Source organism: Myotis yumanensis, unplaced genomic scaffold (genome assembly GCF_028538775.1).
Source record: "Myotis yumanensis isolate MYYU_CA2020_CCGP unplaced genomic scaffold, mMyoYum1.0.hap1 SCAF_4, whole genome shotgun sequence".
Lineage (NCBI taxonomy): Eukaryota > Metazoa > Chordata > Mammalia > Chiroptera > Vespertilionidae > Myotis > Myotis yumanensis.
In genome coordinates this window covers 13,178,303-13,196,253 of record NW_027223755.1, presented here as the reverse complement: position 1 = coordinate 13,196,253, position 17,951 = coordinate 13,178,303, and the positions used below count along the sequence as shown (strand labels likewise).

Sequence of the window (17,951 nt, the reverse complement as noted above, 5' to 3'; positions counted from 1 at the left end):
GGAAGACCATTAATGACAATGAGAGCTACCAGGGTTTTAGAAGTGGTTAGAGATTTTATTTCATTTTAGTGATGAATATGGCAGGTCAAGTATGTTGAAGACTAATGTTGGCTTGAGGACCATGGAGAAGTCTGGGGTTGGGATATGAAGATGTGAGTTCCAGCTCATTAAATAGCATGCATGCCATATTTCCCCGAGAAAAGGCTGTGCCATGATCCTGTTCATTTCTAGGTTGAAAATGTGGTAAAATAGCATGACCCACAACAATCATCTCCTGACCCCATGACATCGCCATCCCTGAGTTTCTCCAGGCTCTCTGGGTGCTACTTCTCCATCCTTAATTGGCTCCTCTTCCTGTTCATTCTGTAAATGTTGATGTCCCCAGGGTTCTGTGTTTAGATCTTTCTCACCTCATGCGTGGCCTCTTCCTGGGTGTCCCTAATGCTCCCTGGGTTCAGTCACCATCCACATGTAGTGGTCTCTTGAATGTTTCTCCAGCCTAATCTCTCTTCCTACATCTAACCCCATACTCAATAACCTACTCAGATGCCCGCAGCACCTCTAACAAATCAGATCTCAAACAGACCTACTTCTCCTGGACTCCACCCCTCTCCCTGCACCTCTGATCACTGATTAGCACAGCCCTCCACCCATCACCCAGGCCACTGCTAGGAGCCATCTGGCTCTTTCTTCTTCTTCACATGTCTACATCCAACCATCAGAAAGCCCAGACTTCCACCTCCATTCACTTCTTTTTTTGTTGTTATTTTTTTAATTATTTATTTTTTAAAGTATTACATAAGTCTCCCTTTTTCCCCATTGACCTCTCCCTGGCCACGCCCACCTCCCAGCATATGCCCTCACCCCCCTACTGTCTGTGTCCATTGGTTATGCTCATATGCATGCATACAAGTCCTTTGGTTTATCTCTTATCCCCTCACCCCCGCCTTCCCTCATAGGTTGGACAGTCTGTTTGATGCTTCTATTTCTGTTCATCAGTTTATGTTGTTCATTATATTCCACAAATGAGTGAGATCATGTGATATTTATCTTTCTCTGACTGGCTTATTTCACTTAGCATAATGCTCTCCATTCACTTCTTTCTACAATCATGGCCACAGACCGCTGTCTTCATCTGCCAGATTATTGTCACATACTCCTCACTCGGCCCCACCTTCATGATTCCTTCTGTCCAGTCCATTCTCCTCCAGAGGGTGGTAAGGGTGAACTTTCTAAAAAACAAATCTGATTAAATTAGTCCTCGGAGCAACATCTTTCCATGGCTCCCATTGCCCTCAGGGCAGAGTCCAAACAGCTTAGCTCCCTAGCTCATGCCTGCTCTCTGCCCGCCCTTGGCCACCAGATGTACCTAACTCCTGTGTTCCCAGCTTACACACCATCCCTTCCCCCTCTACCTTTCCACAAGTCTATGCTCCATCCTCTATACTCCTTGCCCATCTAAATCTTCCTCATATCCCTCAAGTTTTTTATATCACCTTCCCTGAGAAACATCTCTAATCTCTTTCTCAAGTCTGAATTAAGGTCATTTCTTACTAATCTGAAATAATTGTAGGGTAAATCAATTTGAATGAATAAAAAATTTTTAATTCAAACTTTTAAAGAATGACTTTTAAGACACACAAATAGCTTGGGCCTACTGCTTAAAGTATTGCAGCATTAGGTGCTATAATATTTAATATCTAGATAAGATTTATTTGTACTTTTATAGAAAACCACTTTCTTTCTTGGTTCAAATATTAATTGTGGGAGGATTTCCATTAGGAATTTACATTAAAAGTCATTCCGTCAGAGAAATTACAGGGAAACTTGCCTCCAACTGGAGTCCAATTAATATCAACTCCTAATGAACAGAACTCTGAATTAAGGGCCACCATAAATGTGTGTCATAAAATATACAAATGCTGCTTGAAAGAGGCTGCATTACTCTGAGCTAGAAAATAAGAATAAAGTGAAGAAATAAGTGAAATAAATCATCTCTATATCTTTGGTAAAAATAAAGTAGATGGTTTAACTTTTTAAAAATTGCAATTCTCAGTTTACTTAAACTGCTTGATTTCTGCTTCCCAAAGTCCTAAATTCCACTTTTGTCCACCAGTGTCTGTGAAGCTTCTGATGTAACCCTCAGCTTAATGACTAAGAAAATGGAAGTGTATCCAATTCCCAGCCAGTACAGACCACTGTTTTATTGGTCTTCATGATGCATTAAGTCCCAGACCAATTCAGTGGAGCTTCCTGAACACAAACTCAGTAACAGGCCTTGGTTTTAAAATGTATGCGGCCTATTTTGCTTCCAAGTGCTGTTTACATAGCAGTCACTTAAAATGTTAGCTTGTTTATCAATTGCACTCAGACGCAGCCAAGATTGAACACGTAGTTTTTAGGCTATGGATCAAAATCTTTCTTCAGTTATAGTTACATAGTCCTGTGTTAATGTTTAGTCATTAATAATGCAAACAAGATCTTCACGTTTCCTCTCAAGCTGGGGCCCAATAACTTCTTATTAAAGGATTACCACCAGCATGCCTGACTGTTTCTCCTGCCGGTGAGTATTCCTGCCTTTGGGTGCTTGGCCCCCAGGCCACAGTGCCAGCAGGAGACTCCCTGTCAGCTCCCATGACATCAGCCTTGTGTGGGACTCAGTTCTAGATTCCTGGAGTAAACACACCAGCTCCTCATGATTCCCCGACTTCCACCTGCCCAGCAAAGCCCCCAGAAAACTCCAGGCTACCATTGAGGTTTCCTAGAAAAGCAACCTGGAGCCATCCCAGCCCATTCCGTGTGATGCCCTGGGATCATGGCAGTTGATCTGTAGCAATTCTCAGAGTAATTGATCTAAAGGAAATCACGGAGCGCCACATCCCCTGAACCTGCTCTGTCCCCTTAGGCACAGGCACGTCCCCACATGGAGTAGCAGAGGAGCAGGAAGGCTAGGACACCATGATGAAAAATGTCCCTGAGCATTGGGCATTGAAAGAAGGCCCTGAGAACTGAGGGAAATCCTCCTCTGTCCTCCCATTTCCTCGCTTCTCCCTGGGCTGCTTGTCTAGCAAACACCCAGGCCCTTAAAGCAGACCCTGTGAAGTTACCATGGAAATGGACAGGCCAGTCCCTATTGTCAAGTAGGAGGAGAGGATTTTCCAGTGTTTAGCTTATGGGACTGAGGCTCATTATTTTGCTCTAAGTATTTCAAAGGGCTTCAGAGAGAACACCATCTACTCAGCTTCTCCGTGAGTCATTAAAAGCCTTAGTTCATAAATGCAGGGATCAAATCAAAGACGAAGCAAATGTCAGAGCCAAACTCCTCTTGATAGGCAGCAAGGTTAGGAACCAGACTCATTCTCCCGCACCAATGTTCACAGCCAGCGTTTTTTTCAGTTGTGTCCCAGTAGTACATTCACCCTCCCACCCGCTCCGTGAAATATCAGTATCTTGCAACAATGAGCTGGTGTCTTACAGAATGCCAGACCACCTGTGCTTGAAAATGAATTAGGTCGTGTTCCTCTAGGTAGAGATACTGCATTCACTATTGGCATGTGGATGAGAGAAACAAAACATAAAACTAATCTTTAAATGTCCTTCCTTTTGTTGTCGGGAAATAGACTCTCAGGTTGCACGTACCATTCCACCAGTGAGTAATGAGCAAAGATGGGGAGGAGTCGTGCCCTTCTTGTTTGCTTCATACAGGGCTCTCTTCTTACTGCTGTTGTCTTCATTGCAATGGCTCTGGCCACCACTGCACTCACAAAACAGAAATCAATAAGTAATTATGGGTGGGAGAGGGAGGCCTGAAGACTTCCTCAGATGTCCAAGCCATGTGGGTGAGAGAGTGAACACAGCCCTCACCTTGTCCTTCGCTGCTTCCAGGATGCTGGCCACTGACCGGTGATGAGCCCAGAGTCCTGCAAATTGAAGCCCTGGGCTCATGCTTGCCAGCCCTTCGTCACCCTCACCTGCTGGACATTCAGTAATCAACACAGGACTCCAGTGAAAGCTGGAAAGATAGTTTGAAATGCTGTGAAGAAAAGAAAGCACAACACAGTCAACATTTTAAATTTTTTATCTTTAAGTCTTACAGTAAGAAGGGCGAGAAATACTTTAATACTTACATTAACATGTTACCATTTTGAAAACTAATAGATTTTTTACTTTGCAATATCTAAGAGGATGATAGAAAAGCAGTAAATCCTCTACAGAAAAAAATGAAACTACTGAATGTAGAACTGTCATTGTATCGAGGAAATTACTTCCCAGGAATTTATTAACTTATTACTGTGCCAGAAAATTCTTCCCAAAGAAATGACTGGAAGGACAGAAGGACGTTTAGCCAGATTCTAAAACCGCTCTAGTGTCCTCAAGACTTACAGTTTCAGCTTCTCAGGTTCTTTCTTTTCTAAACCACTTGATGCCAGGTTGTGTGGGGAAAGGAAAAGGCGGAGGTTAACTCAGATATGATACTGTCTCCTCCACAATCCTAGGCGTTTGTTCGTGGATGTTTGTATTGACAAGTAAGGGCTTCCTTCATGAGGTCCCCTGACCTCTCTGAGACAATTCTCAGACACTCATCATATGATATCTGTCCAAAAACAGGCACAAATGGGAACAGAAGCAAAAATCAATTGTGCAGAAGTGGAAATCGATGCACATGGCAGCTGCTAAACCAGAAGTGACTAAGTTATAGCTGTCGGTGGGATGGATCCCCAAGTCCCTAGCAGAGCCCAAATTAAACGTTTCCTCTGTGCCTCACTCCTTCACGAGGCTTTACACATCACATTTTAAATAAAAACCTACAAAAATACCCCAGAGACGAAAGCAGGGGGAAGGGGTGGGATCAGAAACTAGAAAGCTCCCTCAGTTTAATGCCAGTTCATCACCATTCTTGTTACTTCACTCCACCTTAGCCCTCCTTTCTCAGTAGACGGATGATGTTCCGTCTATGAGAGTCTAATTCACTTGGCAGGAAAAGCCTGGTCCGTTTCTTCTCTTTCCATCTCCATCTCTTCCTCCTCTCACAAGCTGTTCCTTCTGTGTCTCAGGGCCCCTCACCCACCAGGCTCTAGCAGGGAAGGGGGAGGAGAGGAGAGCCTGGCCAGTGCTGTGCAGCCTGGCATAGGTCCCTATGTCTGTGGGTGATGCCCACGCTCTAGCTCCTTCTTTCGTGGGACAGTGGTGTGTTTGCTCATTGTTACAGCCCCTAATTGAGGACCACTGGCAGGACCTGGCCTCCTCCGGTAACTCCTCTGAACTCTCCATCACCTCAGGCTCTGCTGCTCCATGGCACATGGACCAAAGTGGATCAGAGTGTGTGCCCCTGCAGCTTAGATCATTTTGAAAGTCCTGTTTAAGAAGAGTACACTTTAGGAATATAACACTTGGCACAGGCCTCAGAGGGGACGTAAAACTTAAGCTTCCTGAGCTCCAGGGTCAGTTTATCCCCGGCACCGAGTCTATGAATCAACCTGCTAATGTCACTCAAGATACAGTCCCTGCAAGCCCCAAACTCTAGAGAACCCGCGGTCGAGCTGAGTAAGTGGTTCGCGTCCTCGGCCCTGGAGCGGGAGGCGGGAATGCCTACCCCCCACCTCCAAGGACGCTCTCACCACCAGCCCTTCCACCCTCTGGACAAGTTTCAGCCTAATCTGTAGACACTGGAGCTGGGTCATGTGCTAATACTTGAGAATTCTCTTTTGTCCTCCACCTTCACAACTATGGAGGGATATCTGGTACTTTCCTTAGAGAATGTGGAGCAACCAACGGGGCATCTATCATTCCCTGCCTTATTCCTTAGCCAAAATGGAGACAACAGAGGAAAGTCACATGAGCAACCTGTTGCAGTGCCTTCTCACAGGTATTTCATTAAAGCAAGTTGTCCACAGCTCTAATCAGTTGTATCTAGTATGCATGGCTTTTAAGAAGTTAGAAATGTGTTGTTCTCTGTGTTAGTTTTCTGTTGCTGCATGAATACATTACGATAAACTCAGCGGCTTAAAAAAAACACAAATTCATGATCTTACGGTTCTACAAATCAAAAGTCCAATGGGTTTCAACACTCTTCGCTAAAGCATGCTGGTATGGACGGGCTCCCTCTGAAGGTCCCAGAGAATCCCTTCCCTTGCCTTTTGCAGCTTCTAGAAGCTGCCACTCTCCCTCCACAGTCTGAGCCAGCAGCCCAGCATCTTTGAATATCTTTCTCTGCTTCCACATCCTCTTCTCGAGACCCTCCTTCATCTCTCTTACACGAACCCTTGTGATTACATTGGACCCACTCAGAACTTCTCAATTATCTCCCCATCTCAGCATCTCTAGCTTGATCACACCTACAGAGTCCTTTTGCCATGAAGTAACATTTTCACAGGTTCTGGGGAGTAGACAAGGACTTCTTCAGGCAGTGGTCCCAGTCTGATATCACACCTCCAACCATGATCTCGGCTCCGTCTCACTCAGTGCTCTGGACTGTCGCCTCCATCTGCATCTCCTCACTGACCCTCAGTCCATCCACATTCCAGGCATTTGGAAGGGACAGGGGCAGGGGAGGATGTGCTTTTTTCATTTTAGAAGCATGCCTTTGGAAATACTTTCAGATCTTAGTGACGTGGCCAAATAACCCTGCAGGGGAGGCTGAGAAATGGGCCAGACTGAAATGCAGAGTTTTCACTAAGTGGAAAAATGAACAAAAGGCTACCGAGATGCTTGTGCCCATGACATTCCTGCTGTGTGCGCACCAACACCAGGTCTCCTTCTGAAACCTCTGCCCATTTTTTATAAGAATCGCTTTCTTGAGAGCCCACAGTACTTCCCCGAATTGAAAATGCTTCTGCAGTAATTACCAGTTGGCTTCAATTTTGAAAAGTGCCCCGAGTCCCTGACCCCTTAGTCTCATGCAGAAAGGCCAGCTCAGTGGGAAAAGAGGATGGACTATAAATTTCCAGACTCTCTTTTTGTAGCTCCAGCAACATCAAGACCATTACAGCACCTCGGGGAAGAAGTGAGAACAGCCTAGGCTATGGACACAGCTCGGTGCTGCCTGCTGTTGCTCCTTGCCCTGTCATAGCACAGTGCCCGTGCCAGGCTGTCAGCCGTCCCCATGTGAAGCCTGGGGACCTCACAGTGCCCACACACTCCATGGAGAGCTAGCCATGTTCTGCTCACTAGTAAAATATGTAGCATCAAAATATGAAATAAAACACATCAGTTGGGACTTACCACCTTCAATCTAGCATTCAGAATACACTTTTATAAATCAAAATCTTACCTTGTCAGTCCCCTGATTAAAACTCTTCAGCAGCTTCCAGTTCTCTTATGATAAAGTCCTACCCATCTCTCCAAGCTCACCTCCCTATGGCCTCCCCGTCTATCACTTTGTCTCGGCAGCACTGGCCTCCTCGAACCTCCTTGCCCTTCCTTGCCTTCCCTCTCCTCCCACCAGGCCTGGCTGCTCCCAGCTCAGTATAACTGTCACTTCCTCAAGGAAACCTCCCTGACTCCTGCCAACTCTCCAAGGCCAGTAACCATCTCAGAGTAGCCTGTACTTTTCCTCCATGGCTCTTACTACCAGATGTGATGTGAGGGGATCATTTTTAAATGTCCATCTCCTGCTCAGGAGCCGTGCCTACCTCTTTCCCTATTCTTGCCTCTGTGTCTAGTACAGTGCGAACTACTTATTAATGCTTATTAAATAACTGCATCGGTGTGGCCACACCAGCATTTTAGCTTCATTGACTCTGCTTCCATTCCCATGATCTGAAGCATGTAAAAATGGGGTGGAATGTGGAGACCTTGAGGTTAGGATCCAGGGTGAGCTTTGAACTTATCGGCTGCTGTTGAGTGTATATGTCAAATACCTGGCTTTTCTAATATTGAAATGACTTTTAGGCTAAAAGCCAGCCATTTGGATCAACAAACCTGAAGACTGAACTTCGCTTAGTTTCACCCTGAATTTCACTTTGCAGCCCCACTTGGAACACAAAGGCCATTGATAATGACCATTATGTCAGACCTTTGTTTAAAGATCTCAAAGGTGAGGCCCAGAAAACAGGAGGACTAATCTAGTCTTATTTCAGTTTTTGGAGCAGGTTTTCTGCATTGCATTGGTACCAATTAAATACTTTGCAGTTAACAATGGTACATTTTCTTCAACCAAATTATATAAAATTTCTTTCCAATTCGTCAGATCTTCTTGTTGATATTGGTTGTTTAGAATTAGGCCAATGCAGTAAATTAAACTTCTAAAGTGGATTTACTCAGTATTTGCTTTTAAAATATGGTACTGCTGGAGAGTCTTATCCTTATACTAGAGGCCTGGTGCATGAATTCATGCACGGGGGGAGGGGGGGTCCTTTGGGGTGGCCTGCGGAGATCGGGCCCCAGCTTGCGCCCCCAGCCTCACAGCCCCACAATCCTGCCTGGCACCCCGCCTTGGCCTGGCACCACCCCCTCACCTGCTCCACCATCCCGCCTGCACCTGTGGGGCGATCAATTGGGGCCAGGTCCCCCACCTAGCTCCCTCAGTGCCTGGGAGCCAGGCGGCGGCCCTGCCCGCTGCCGCAGCTGCTGGTCGCCGTCTGCAGGGTGATCAGTGGGGTGATCAGGCCCCCCCTTGCACCCACCTTGACCTGGCGCCACCCACTCACCTGCTCCACCATCCTGCTGCTCTCATCAGGGCCCATTAGGGCTGGCAGCACTTCCACTGCCACCAGCTGCCAGCGCCGGGTCGCCCCCTGGTGGTCATTGCACATCATAGCAAGCAGTTGAACTCCCAGTCAAAAGACCACCCTAGGGGACAATTTGCATATTAGGCTTTTATTATATAGGATATACTGTAACTTTAAGTATCCAAACTAATTTGATTAAATTTTATTGGGAGCACCAAAGCTGAACAAACTAATGAAGCAACTGGTATGTCAGGTGGCGTTTATTTCTGCATCAAACTGCCAATACTCCCTTTTGGCACTTACAATGTAGTTTAAATATTTAACTCTAATAGCTTATGGAATTAGTTTTAATGACTCTTTAACAAACAGTTTGCCTTAAAAATAGATGGAAGCTTGTTTTATTACAACAAAGAGGAGCTGAGGGTTCATTGACATGTAAAATCTGGCTTGGTCTTCAACCACACAGACTATGAATATTCTATGTCCGTTGTCTCTATACTATTGATGTAAGAAAATAGAAACTCAGACACCTATAGAAAATTTTACAAGAGTTCATTTGAGCCAAACTCAGGACATGCCCAGAAGCAGGATCTCAACGGACTAAGAAAATGCTCCTGAGAATGGCAATCTCGCAGTTCTTTTATTCTTTTGGAATCAGAGTAATGTAGGGAAAATGATATGAAATCTACTGGTTGTCGATTAAAGAGACAGATAGAGCAAGTGGGGAAATCTCTTTGATTGGATTACAAGACAGTTAACATTTAGCATTCACAATAAATAGGAATAGTATAAGGGCAACAAGCCCATGTGCTCCCTTGAGGGTGGTTATGCCTCTGAAGGGGTCTGAAAAAGAGACATATTCTGGCATTTCAAAGGTATGTTAGCCTAGATATACAAGAACAATGTATCTAGGCTTGCTTAAGGCAAAATGGACCTTTTGCTAGGAAAGTTATAGGCCTGAACATCACTACCTACCATGAAATGCCTGGATAGGAATTTATGATCAAATCACCCTGTGTGCGTACTTTTGGTCACTGACCTTGTCTTATTTATTACCGACCTACTTTTACATCCACAGTAAAATACCTTTTACTGAAATAAGGAGGATGTATGGAAAACTACCACTACTTTGCAATCTTTTCTTTGCTTCATGTCATTACATTAATGCGTTTATCCCACTTAAAAATGACTGGAAAACTGGCACAATAGTAGTATCTTAACGAGGCACCATTTTTAGTGGATGGCAACAATTCATGTCTTGTCTTTCGATTGAAAAGTAGGTTCCTGGTGAGGAAGTCCTGGTAGTGAATGCAAATAACAAGCTATAAGTGCTCTGAGTTGAATGAGTAGATGAACTTGGGTTGCTAAAAGCCCAAAGGACTTTCACCACACTTGCCTTATATCTCAAGTCACTCACAGCAAATTAGAATTGACAAGCTTTATGGGCTGTGAGCTTTCAAGGACAGCTAAAGCAAAAAACTTGTATTTGTTACTTCAGAACCAAATAGTCCCTGTGTGCCTACTGAGAAATCTTTGTTTAGAGACCAAATAAATCTTATCAGGTTCAGAGCTGTTTTTAAAAGGGAGGAAAAAAACACCATTGACTATATACTACTAACTGTGTGTTAGAATATATGTTGAGTTCTAACTGATATGCCCATGGAAATAAACTAGTCTCCATTTTCAGGGTTAATTCTTTAGTAAAGCTTTTGTCTGAGTCAGAATTGCCACTTGTCATTAGAAAATATTTGTTAAATCTACATTCTAAGTGCGTCTTAGAAAACATGCTTTGGAATCACCTGTAAAAGGGAGCATCGCCATCTGACTTACCATCAGAGCTGTGGGTATTCACTCACGCTGCCCCCCTCCACCCAATGGCTGGCGGTTCTCTAAAATGGGCCTTCTTCCAGAGGTCAGGGGTCACAACAGAAATGATGTGAAATTCCAGTTCCTGTTCCTCTCATCTCCTGAAGCACAGTAATGAGGATTTGGTACTTAACCCTCTTCTTTCTCCCTCATCACCAGATCCTCCAATCAGCCCTTGAGATTTCCCTTCCTGGTTACCTTCTCTCTCCCTAATCCTCTCCTTCCTCCCCCAGCTGGCACTGCCCCTCATCCTGCCCTGATTCCGCATTGGTGGGGGTAGGGGGTGTGCCCCAGTGGTCAGCAGGTGGTGATAGGATGCCCTGGGCAGTCAGGGGAGGAGAAAGTCTGTGAATACCCCCAAGGGCTCACTTTCCTTCCATCACACCAGATGCTCTGCTCACCTGCTGGCATGCACTGCCCTACTCCCAACACCACTGTCCCCTGCCCAGTAACCTTCCCATAGGTGACCCTTTCAGAAACCAGCCCCTTCCGTCTTGTGGGCACATTTCAGAAGTAGGTATGTGTTCCAGTGCCCAGCCCTAAAAAACATTGGAGCATAGCTAATGAGAAATCAATGCACTCACCCTTCTCCTTTCTCCTGGCTCTCCTAAGGTTTGTGTTTGGGGAGAACTTGGTGTATCCTCTATGGACAGGTGCATGAACATCTGAACTGCCGGATGCAGGGAGTAGTAGAGATGGGCCTGGGTGGTGGGCAAAGCTGTGCTCTGCGAGCTATGGAAGGACTCAGCAGCAAGCCAGGACCAGATGTGCCCAGGCATAATGATGCTTCAGAATTATTTACAAGATAGGTTAAAGGGGAGGCAGTTTTATATACCTCCCATGGAAACACGGGCAGCTGAGAAATTATTTTAAATGGAGCAGGCAGCCATCGGCCTTTTTTTGTCTTTTGTACCATTTTACCTAAACTTACACTGCCTTCAGCGTAGCTGCAAGTATATCATAAAAGACAGATACCAATAGCAGAAGATAATACTGATGAGGTTGCTCTAGGCTAACTTTTTTTTTTTAAATCACAAAGCTCTGATGACCTTCATTTGTTATAGAACAATAAAGTATAAGAACTTAGAGGCTAGCAGTAAAGCCCATGACATTGGTCAGCATTTCATTTTACAATAATTAATGCAGTCATCTGAAATCACTGGATGCTACTGGCATATATTAGGCACCTCTGCTAGGGACCAGGGCTCCAGAATTCAGCAAGGCTTTCTGTACTGTGATGTCACATTTCTTTGTTCACAGCAGGAGAAGAAAATGATGCTGAGTAGCCTTGCTCATATAGCTCCTCCGAAGCTCAGGGGCATACTTCATTTAGCGACAGTGGTTTGCTAAACATGTATTGCCTGCCTCCTGTTCCCCTAGCACAGAACTGGGCAGCAGAAGTTAGACTGGACAGGTATTAAAAGGGAAGGTGCTGTGTCAGGCCGTAGGGCTGACCGATCTGAGGTGTAGACGTGTGAAATGGAATCACACAGCCAGTGGACACCAGGTCATGAGGTGTGATTGGGGCTCAGTGTGTGTGTGGCACCTCTCTGCCCTGAGGTTGGGACCTATTTTTATTCCTGTGTAAGTCAACCTGGAGAATGCATTATCTGACATCCCCAAATGAAGTCCGTGACCTCCTAGGATTTAGCACTTTAAGAATGCATTCGGTATCCCTATTAGTCACTGCCACCTCTGCATAGAAACTCCAAGCCAGTGGTTCTCACCATGTGTTCATTAACATCACCTGCGGGCTTTGAAAAATCCTGGTGACCAGGGCCAGCTCAGAACAATGTAAATAGGATCTCAGGGCCGGTGGCCCAGGCATTACTATTTTTAACACTCCCCAAGCTGATTGAGTCATTTTGACCTTTATTTATGGAAAAGCAACTGACACAGAGCTTACCAGTAATTATGATACTAGTGTAAACTGGAGAGAAGCGCTGACTCCTGACAGCTTTCTAGTTTTACCTCTATGGACAGAGAGACCCAAGGCGAACAGTTTTGAGCCTTGACTTGACAAACAGCGTTAGCTCATCTTTGCACACAAACCTAACTAATGTGTGTGCTGATCTTCATTGAAGATCCTACACGGTTTCCATAATAAGCTGTGGTTATCCTAACCTCCCATATACCAGTCTGAAAGCCGCTTGCTTAGACCTTATTACAGGATGATAAAAAATATATAAAAATGGAGATTGTCATAAATTCAGGGATCTCAAAATGCTTAAGGGGAAGGCTATAGAAATTAGAGTGACCACCACGTAGACATACCATGAAGATTGATGGTTGTGAGGCTGTGAAGAACATCACCTTTATGCTCTTGCATTCTGGACCATTGAAAGCACAATATGGATGATAGTAGCTTTGGAGACTAATACAGTGTCATAAAGAAACACATCAGGAATTTTAGCAGAGAAGCTGAAACTGGTGGAAGGACAGGAAAAGGGAAAGATAAAGAAAATCAGATTATTCCTCGTGGCAATTTAAAGTTCAATGACTTTGAACTCTTCTTCTCTTTTGGATTTCTATCTCTATATACTTGGAATTTAACAACCTCCAGTTTTAAGTTTAATGCATTAAAAATAAAAACCAATTTGAGGCACCGATATCATATCACATTTTGACAGTTTGGCTGGGTCTTGAGCTGAAGGGCACAACTTCTGGGTCGTTCTGCTGGAGGTGACCAATAGACATTAAAAGAGTTTCTTATCATCGATAGTAAGGATTTACCGGCCCTTCCCTAGTCACTGTGGCTATTCTTTATCTATTTTTCTTCCCTGGGCTCTTTTATTTAACCCCTAGAAGCCAAAGGGTTGATGCAAAAGGGAACTATGGTTAAGCACCCAGTAAAATAGAATTCAGGAAAAAGCCTCTGAGGTCTACAGTGAGTTAAAACTTTAAGGAGAAAAGGTAGCAATCAAAGAGATAAATAAGGATTTTAAAGCTACATGCCCAATTGTATGTGTTTACGTAGACCACTTTTAAGCTTTCTGAATGACAGTGGGAAGTAAATGAGTAACAAATCGATTGCAAGCTGTCTAGGTAACAAATATTACATGGCTATTTGGTTAAAAGGAGTGTTAGCTTAGCAATAACTCCTCCTCCTTTAGAAAGCAAGACTTTTTTTTTTTTCAAATGAATGATGAAATATTTCATGCAGTAAAAAAAAAAATGTGGAAGGGCAGGACCCTTATCCTCAAGGTAATTGATTATTCAGTATAACTAACACGGGTGTTGATTGATCTGTACCCAGGTCTTCAGCATCCGGTGTTGCACTGTTTTCCATGACGTTTGGAAGTATATACCACCATCACAATTAAAACTGTGAGGTCCCTTCTAGGCATTGTTGACTGTAGTGATGTTAGAGTTCTTTGTTTCGGTCATTGCATCTCACCTTTCACTGCATCTGTGAATGAGAGGAAGATGGAGAAGTAACCAGAGCTCCTCTTCTTGCACCTCCAGGAGCTCCCAAGCTGTGACTTGGAAACTAATCAAGAGCCTTGGTTGGGTTAACCATTCTGCCCTTTTCTCTAAGCTCTTTCTCTCCCAACTCCATTCAGAGCTTCTGTGCCACACGCATACCATTGCTGACCATGTGCAGAGAGGTCTGACTCAGGATGGCAGTCTTGGTGCCTCTGACACACTCATCATCCTCTGGTCTCTGCCAATCCCATCACCCATGGACAAGTAACCAGCAAGATCACATTTCTGTCATGCATTAGTGTTCTCAGAATTGGGTCTTTTGAAGTATTGGAAAGCTTTGGGGTTGTATCCTCATAAGACTCCCTTCCTTCATATAGTTTTATTATTACATCCACAGTCTTGTCATTTCCAGAGATGTAAGTACTTACATGGTCCCATAGTAATCTAAGCATTATGAAATCTGAACTGCTGAGCAAAACCTATCTCCAAAAACCCACATAGGACAGCAGTGCTGAGTAAGCCATTGATATTGCCAATAAAACCAAGCCTAGGGTTGTGCCATACTTATATCCAGTTGTCCCCTTCAGTCTTAGAACATATCAAATATTAGCTGACTTTCATATCATAAAGTACATTGCTGGCTCACTTTTAATGACATATGCAATATTATTACTTATTCATGACCAAAGAAGCCAAACTTTTGACTAAAGCAGTTTCCTGAGCTACTACTTATATAGCCCATCAGATGTCTAAATATTTTCAGAAAAAAGAAAAAGCTAAAAGACTGAAAATAATGGTTGCCTCTGTGAAGCAGGAATTGGGGGTTGGGTGGGTGTCTGCATTTCTTTGTTATACCGCCAGTGCTATGTGACAGATTACTCTGATAGAAGTAAACCTGACTTTAAAAAGAGAGAGGCCGGAGGAACTATCATAACATCCTTTCAGGACATCTCAGGGAAGGTGGGAGGAATTGTTCGCTATTTTTATTTTTTTCTTCTCTATGCTTTCTAAATTCATAAAATCCTCCATAATGCATTTATATGGTTTTTAGAATGAAAAAAATGTATATATGCTTTTCATATATTAACTAGATATTTGAAAGCTTCATGGAGGGTTAATGTGGTAGGATGCATTCTGCATATGCTCTAAATTGAAAAATACAATTTCTGTGGCAAAGCAGAGAAGATATGAGTCTAGGCCTGAATGCTCAGTGGAAGGCGAGAACACTCCGTGTGAATATATGCTAAAGGCCTTGAGCAGGTGGGGATCGGGCATCTGTGGCAGAGAAGGAAGTTCAAAGCAATGTAAGGGAGGTAAGCCAGAAGGGGGGATGCTGCTTGGCACCTGTCCGCTGTGAACAAGTGTAAACACTTTTAGAAGGTGGTTGAAAGAGGGCCAGAGAGAGTTGGAACCAGGTAGGCAAAGAACAGACAGCTTCAGGGCCTTTCCACATTCTGAGCAGGATATTTCCATTTAAATGAAAGCTGGCCAAAGCAGGTTTGCCAAGAGACCGTTTATCCCGCATTTGGGAAGGAAAGCGAGCACTGAAAGCAGGCCCTGCCCTGTCAGCCTGTCTGGAGGGAACAGGAGGTGGGTCTCAATTCACATTCGTCTGTTTTCACCTTGATGATCACAGAAATGGTTTGCTAATTCAGACGCTTGGAACTTGGGAGTGTCAGGAAGGGAAGAATCACTCTGCCTTCCCCACTTAATAAGAGCGTGCTATCTTCACAGGATGGATGGTCACAGTATCACTTTGTAGCCTCATCTTCAACCATCGAGAGGGATCGGCAAAGGCCCTACTCCTCTTCCCGCACGCCCTCCATCTCCCCTGTGCGTGTGTCTCCCAACAATCGCTCAGGTAAGAGACGCCCAGAACCAGCCAGGCCTGAGTCCCCTCCTTCCCAGCCCCGTAACTGACCCCCACAGGGAAGAGAGCCATCCCCTTCCGGACGTTTGCTGGAAATATCAAATGATTGCTATCTTTTTATTGCAGCGGCAACTTTGGGTTACTCAGACTCAGAACTAATCTCTAACAGATTTCTAAAAATCTCTGACAAGTGGCGTGTCATGAAATGCATGTCACAGGCCTACATTCAGTGAGGAGCAAAGATAAAGAAAACTGCCAGGTGTTTGCAAATCAGCGTTTTCCAGGGATGTTTTTCCAACTTAAAATAGTTTGAGTTGCATTTTATTAATTGTAATTGGGATACAGAGTAGGGGGAGAGAGGACATGCTATTTCTTCATTCAGAATGACATATATCTGAACCACATCATTGAGGATTTCATTACTGTTCAATATCTGATTAGTTTTTTATTATTACCTTTCAACCAATGAGTGAATCATTGATAAATTCTTATTACTACCAACCATAACTTTTAAACCATTTATGTTTTGCTAATTTTGTCACCTGCTCATTTCTTTACTTTTATACCCTTTTTCAATCATGTCATATAATGCCAAAGATGAGAGAAAGAAATTACAGGCAAAATATGAGCACAATGTTTAGTATATACATGGCATAGATTTTATTGTGGTTTTACTCAAAGTATAAGTCTTTAAAAATTTTGTTTTGATTTCTGCATTTTGGTTTTTGTGGTGAGAAGGGTGGATAAAGAATTGTATGTACATATATACATACTCACACATGCTCATGCGCACATTCACACACACACACACACACACACACACACACACACACCTGCATAGGCTTCTATTTAAGAAAGTTTCTCCTGCTCCTCACTGCCCTCTCATTGCTGAGGAAATAATATTTCCTGAAACTGCAGCTCAGCGGGCATGACAGAGAGCACACACCGCAGAGGCCCCTCTGTCCTTGAGAACGTCTGTCATAAAACTGCACCACACAGAACTGTCAGGATGACGAGGAAAATCAGACAGGAATGGGGAATGTGTGCCTAAAATAAATGACCCGCTCCTGGCCCCGTAAACGCTTATATTTCTTAGTGTGGTCTTACTGCTTGTAACGTTTAGTCCCACACTAGATGAGTCAGGACCCCACCCCGTGTGACCGGAGAAATTCCCGCCTGTCTCAGAAGCACGGAAAAGGCCTGTTCTGCATTCTTTCCATCATTCTTAGAAAGATAAAGAGCAGTGAGCAGAGTGTCTTTGTAAAAGCTCTAATTACTCAGTGTTAGGATCATGAAATGACATAATGCCTTGGAAGGTGCTGGAAGGAGCAGCAACACCCTATCAGGATGTCAACATCCCAGCCATTCAGCTTAAGGTGTTTCCCAGGCGAGGCACATCAGAGACACCTCATGAACACTCATTTGCATGATATGATCTTTCCAGATATCAGGTAGGTTTATGGACACCACTGTGCGTGAGGTCTCAGGAGATAATTACACACTTGACATAGTTTAATAAGGCCCACCATCTGTGCAATATTAGATTCTAATTTTAGAAGCTTTGGTCAAGAGGCTCCAAAATATTGTCTCTTTGTGATTGCCTGCCACTGGCTAACAAAAGGCTCCCTTTGATGTAGAAAGGCCTAGAAGCAAAGGGGCAACGGCAGGAAAGGGTCTCTCCCTGGAGGGAAGGTGTCTTCCCATTGGATTTACACCCAGAGGTTCTGGTCCAACTGGTTTTGCGTGGGACTCAAGCAACTGTATTTTTTAAAGTATTCCAAGTAATTCATTCTAATGGGCAGCCAGGACTGGCAGCCTCTGGCAGTTCCAGGAGCTGAGCAGCGAGCCTCGATTTTATTTGATAGGTTTGGGAAGTGGGAGACAGGAAGCGATGGGAAGGCCCCTTTGTTTACCTTCCTAGCGTTTGGCTGTGATGCCCACAGCGCACCCGGCCTCTCATTCTGCTTTATTTGCACGTCCATTTCCTCACCTGACTGAGCTCCTCTGGTTCAGAAGTTGTGACGCATTCATCTTTCTGTCTCCCAGCGTCTGGCACAGGGGTTTTCACATAGAAGACACTAAATTTGATGAAATGGAGCAAAGGTTCAGACAGTGAAAAG

At 44.1% G+C, this 17,951-nt stretch overlaps 1 protein-coding gene across 7 annotated transcripts in view; it reads left to right on the top strand.

Moving 5' to 3' along the window:
- The window catches only part of CTNND2 (catenin delta 2), a 760,996-nt gene that overhangs the window by 728,252 nt on the left and 14,793 nt on the right, over positions 1-17,951 (top strand). For all 7 annotated transcript variants that reach the window (XM_070411906.1, XM_070411899.1, XM_070411900.1 and 4 more), the window contains one exon: positions 15,696-15,822. In XM_070411906.1, coding sequence (XP_070268007.1) covers positions 15,696-15,822 — 127 coding nt within the window. The remainder of the gene's footprint in view (positions 1-15,695; positions 15,823-17,951) is intronic.